This window comes from Thunnus thynnus, chromosome 17, assembly GCF_963924715.1.
Source record: "Thunnus thynnus chromosome 17, fThuThy2.1, whole genome shotgun sequence".
In the NCBI taxonomy this organism is placed as follows: Eukaryota; Metazoa; Chordata; class Actinopteri; order Scombriformes; family Scombridae; genus Thunnus; species Thunnus thynnus.
This window is the reverse complement of record NC_089533.1, coordinates 17,093,196-17,098,309: the sequence shown is the minus strand read 5'-3', so window position 1 is coordinate 17,098,309 and position 5,114 is coordinate 17,093,196. Positions and strand designations below refer to the sequence as shown.

General features: G+C 34.4%; 1 protein-coding gene across 2 annotated transcripts; it reads right to left on the bottom strand.

The window, feature by feature from the left end:
• Positions 1–259: 259 nt before the first annotated feature.
• Positions 260–4,851, bottom strand: LOC137200936 (interferon-induced protein 44-like). Of its 2 annotated transcripts, XM_067615681.1 has the most exons (7): positions 4,599–4,851; positions 3,992–4,003; positions 3,800–3,830; positions 2,342–2,543; positions 1,531–1,683; positions 1,234–1,405; positions 260–1,111 (listed from the first exon to the last, which is right to left on the bottom strand). In XM_067615681.1, the coding sequence occupies exons 2-7, from the start codon at positions 3,999–4,001 to the stop codon at positions 921–923; spliced, it is 759 nt and encodes a 252-aa protein (XP_067471782.1). In that variant the 5' UTR covers positions 4,002–4,003; positions 4,599–4,851; the 3' UTR covers positions 260–920. The 2 variants fall into 2 exon arrangements, with proteins under 2 accessions (XP_067471782.1, XP_067471781.1); XM_067615680.1 differs by lacking the exons at positions 3,992–4,003; positions 4,599–4,851 and having other exon boundaries at positions 3,800–3,983.
• Between the last annotated feature and the right edge of the window lie 263 nt (positions 4,852–5,114).

Here is a 5,114-nt window from a genome sequence, read left to right as displayed (position 1 = left end):
ACAGACACATTGACATGTAAGCAGCATGTTAATGTTTGTTGTCTACCTTATGTACTGCTGGGTAGTTTAATCTATAATGATGCATTGTATTTTATCAGTTGATATATGATAGATTAAAATCTTAATCTGTAAATGTAGTAGTATTAGTAGTGTAGTTAAGCAACACATACTTCTACTTCACTTTTACCGATTCAGTCCCTTCTATTTCAGAGGGAAACATGTTCTCCTGAGAGAGAATAATAATAGTTTACTTTTATCATTCGATAGTTGACATTTTATTGATACTGTATGTTAATCAGTTAAACATTAGTTTTCCAGTGATTGATACATATACAGTATATACAATATACAAATATTATACAAATCTGTATGTATGTTATCATATTTGTGAAGATGTTGTTTTCATGTGATTGAAGTTGCAAATTCAACATCTCAATTTCACAGCCAGAGAAAAAACAGTCATCCAGGCTTTCATTACAACAGAATGATTTGTGGCTTATTTATATTCAACAAGGTCAATATACTGTAGTATCATATAACATAGTAGATACCATATGTACTATATCCATTCTAGATGAAAATCCCCAAAAAGTGTGTAAAATACTTCAAAATTAGAAAATATGTTATTTATTTATTTACAACTCAAAGGTACATTTTTAAATCATAAAGTGGTGTCATATTTTTTGATGCTGCAATGAAACAAGTTTTGCTTCAGTTTTGCTCCAGGTTGTCCAGGAAGTCTTCTCCATAGTTTATTATCTGTCTCAGTGCGTTCAGTATCATTGTGTCAATGTCATCATTTGTGAAGATTTCTGAACTGTAGTTCTTCACAAGAAAGATGCAGCTCAGTGGAAGGCCCACCAACTGGCTGAACATGTCAATGTAAGTTTTAAAGAAACAGTATTTCAGTTCACAATTAATTAAACTGTGCTGATAAAAGCATACTGAAATGTAAATTTATAATATATTCCCAAACACTTACAAACAACAAATTGAAAAAAGAAAGTTACCTGTTGCTTAAGATACTTGCTTCTATAGACATTTTGTACATTTGTTTTAGCCATGGGACAGGCTTCATCAATTTTTGTTAGAATTGCCAATTGGGGAATCCCTATTGAGACAGAAAATGTATCAGTATTTTAAACTCTATTTTTTGCTTGTCATTTAGATTTATATGAACTGGGGCACCATGACTGCAAACAAATTGATAAGCATCTTGATGCCTGGTCCTACCCAAGTCACAGGCTGCCTGTCGTACATCCTTCATTTTCTCCACAACTTTGTCATCCATTAAAGATACTTTACCAGCATCAACAACAAGAACCAGAATGTGAACTTTGTCATCTAGTGTGGGGCATGGGTTGTAACCTTCATCACCCTCAGACAATGAGGATTCAGGATCAAACTAGAAATTAATTTAAAATTAATCCATTAAATGTGCAATTAAAATATATGTTTCCTTTTTTTGTGAAAAAAGCAGAACAGTTAAAATAAATTACTTGAACATTGTTAAAGATTAAAAAATTGTACCATGTAGTTTTCTCTCACATGTCCTTTCATGGCCAGTTTGATGTCTTCCACATGGACTCCATGGTTATTTCCTTCATCAAGGCCCATGGTGTCATTGAAAACAAAGGGACAAGAACTGGCTGAGTTTTCAGTCTTGATTTTGTGAGTTTTGTACTGTAAAAAATGAAGGTACAGTCATTTTCAAGCTCTCATATGAGCTCTCATATTGTAATTCCTACAGTAAAAAGCAGTCATTTAGATATTTACTCACACAATCTACATCTGTTGACCTTCAATCAAAAGGTCAAAATACTTTCAACCATAAAAGGAATGATTTCTTAGGAGCATAAGTATTCTTTTGCTCTGCTGCATTATTTGTGAATGTTTTCCAATTTGCATATTTGATGTGACTTTCCACATACTGAATGTTTTAGTTGTTACAGTCAATTACAATTATTACTGCACTTCATTCTTTTTTTCTCTTTCTCCCCTGTCTGTCTCTCGTAATCTGTTGACTCAAATGTTATTTTTTTGGCTGACGCTGAATATCATTTTTTACCTCCAGTTTTGCATATCTATAATGTTAATATTTGTTCTTCATAGACAAAGAAGTCTGAAAAAAAGTTTAAAAAATTGTGAAAAGGGAACTACAATCATTTAAGATTATATTGCCTTACACAACTTGTAATTCACGTAATGGCAGTAATAACATCTGGTGGTTTGATCAGTGTACTCTTGTAATCTACAGATCAGCCACTTGGATGTTTTATGTTGTACAAAATACATAAAGACTGATAACTTTGCTTATAAGTAACACAATTAAAAGACATACTTGAGTGGTGAAGCTGCTCCCAGAGGTTGCATCTGTGAAAGCTCTGTTACAGTTAATTCTGCCTTGTAAACAGCTGATGACAGAGTTGATGAAACTGGACTTGCCAGCACCACTTGGTCCATGAAGCAGAATTCTGAGATGTTTGACCTTTTTCTTTTTTGGCTGATAATTTTCCACAAAGCTGAGATCATCAGTTTTGTTCCTTTTTAATAGAGAAAAATATCAGATTAGACTAGATTAAAATATTAAATATACATACATGTTTACTAACTCTCTTGCTAAACTAAAGTATCATTATACAGTATTTTACTCTCACAACAAATTATTGTGTGTGATTATTCTTAGTGGTGTTTGGTGTCTTATTTGTTTTTTCATTCACTTTCTGAGTGCTGGAGCTCTTGGGCTTTATGTTTATTTTAGAAATAACATCATAACACATGGGTTCGAATAGTTATTATAACTGTTGTCACCACCATTTATCCACCATTATGTGAGAGAATAAGTATCAAAATCCTTTACTAATACCTTATAATACCTAATACCTTATAGATGGAATATAATATTATGGTTATATGGTATGGGTATAAGTATGTTTTAGTGTATAGTCACCTGGAAATAAGAATTGTTGTGTTTTCGTTACCTTGGGATGAGCCCTTCATATCTACATAGGGAGCGGGTCCTCTTCTACAGAGCCTGCAATGTTGCAGCATCATGTTTCTACAGTAGCCCAGAATGGACAAACCAAACACTGGCTCTAGAGAGGGCCTTTCACGTTTAGCATAGGCTCTCCTACTCACTTGGAAGAGGGGGGGGGGGGGGCATTCAGTTGGTTGCAACCTCACCACTAGATGCCACTAATTATTACACACTGGTCTTTTAAGGAAAAGTAAACCGTGATTGCAGTAACACTCACCGGTCCCTGTCAGGGCATTATGTTATTGTTGCTTAAGTAAGGATTTTGGAGATAATAAATGAAAATTATACAAATAGTGACAATCAGAGATCGCACATTTGGGGAATTTTCTTTGGTACCATCAGATAAGTTTAAGGATAACACTTTCCTCTACAGGCTCACTAAATGCTCTACAACATTTAAGATAACGTCAAAAAGTACTAATTGTGTCAGCCAATAAACTATCTAAAATGTTTAAATGTGTTAGGTTAAGTGTGTTTTGGCTGCTCCTGTCAAAGTTTGCTTCTGTAAATGCTGAGTAACTTCATTAGGACAAGTCAATAGACTATTTTCACAGCAGACATTCTGACTTGTCAAAGCAGGCTTAATCAATAGTGCAGGCTTAATCAATAACATTAATGATGGTTCTATTCCATTACTTGTCCCAGGAAGCCATGCCAGTGAGTGAGCATGCACAATAGAGCCCTGGACAAGTCAAAATGTCTGCTGAAAAGCAAAAGATATGTAAGGTTTCAGCATTGTGTAAAGAACACAATGGTACTCACTCTGGAATCTCCCTCCATGGCTTACTTAAACCTGCAGATATATAGTTTACATAAGACATAAGCCATATTTTAAACCACTTCATCAACAATGTTTTCTGTGAATGTTACCATAATTAAGTTTTTAACAATGTTATGCAATGTTTTGAATATGTTACCATGAGAAGGTGGGGGTGTTAGCAGGTCAAAACTTACCTCCTCCCATAGCTGTAAAGTAAGACATTAACATGTGAATGTAGAACTTAACCCTAATATCTGAGACAAGTCATTGCCTAAAACCAAATAACATGGAGACTAATAACTAGTAGTAAAGATAATAAATATATTCAAAGAATATCACATTTAAAGTTCACAATGAAAGTGACTTTTTTAATCTTTCTGTATCAGTGGCAAATTGACTCAATACAGTATAATGAGTTTTGGCATGTTGACCGTGTTTAACATAGACATCCAACATTAGTATAAAAAGAATATAAATGACAGAAAATCTCAAAAAGCATAATATGTCCCCTTCAAAGTTAAAGTCATATATCAGCAAAATAGACAATAGTTCATCGTTTTAAAAATTTAAATTTAAAAATCAGTAGTTCATCAATACATTTACCTCGTTAAGAGGAGGATAATGCTAACACTGTAATTGTAACTAAACTGTACTGAGATGATTAACAAAAACTATAACAGCATAAAAGCTACTTGATCCTCTAATTAAACTTGAAAATTAACAAATGGTTTCTTAGTTTCACAATCAAACTAGTTCATGTTACTAAGAAAGCTGAAGACAGATATAATAGGAGAACCTGACCTCTACAGATGTGTCTCTGGAACAAAGTGACTCTTCAAGTGCTGATCGAAACTGAAAATGTCCTTCTACGTATCCTCCCCCTAAAGCCTTTCTCTCGGTTTTCAGCTAAGCAACGAGACCATGATAATATCTTCAACAAGGTGCACTTCTCAGACTTTCAATTACAATTTTTGAGGAGCCTGAAATGTAAACAGAAAAAAATGAAACACAGGCACACAAATCTTATTGCTGTCTGCCACAACACAGTACAAAGTCCTGTCATCTACAGAAGGTGTCAGGTGACTGCAGTTCTTGGGTATATCAGAGGTGGACAGACGTCAGAGTACAGAGACCTTTGGACCAACTTGGTGGAGTGGTGCAGGAGGAACAAACGTACTTCTGAATGTGGCCAATACCACTGACATGGTGTTGGATTTCAGAAAAACTGCAATAAACTTCATCTCCATTCAGGGAGAAGAGACTGTGGTTGTAAAAGTATGGAAATGACGGCACAGACATCAGTAACATTTCTGAGGA

Bases quoted from the DNA above. Each gene is read 5' to 3' on its own strand.
- LOC137200936 (XM_067615680.1), bottom strand. From the start codon at position 3,882: ATGAAGTGGTTTAAAATATGGCTTATGTCTTATGTAAACTATATATCT. The intron at 1,684-2,341 runs GTATGTCTTTTA...CATTTTTTACAG, and splicing joins GGAGCAGCTTCACCACTCAA to TACAAAACTCACAAAATCAA. The intron at 1,406-1,530 runs GTACAATTTTTT...ATTAATTTCTAG, and splicing joins ATGTGAGAGAAAACTACATG to TTTGATCCTGAATCCTCATT.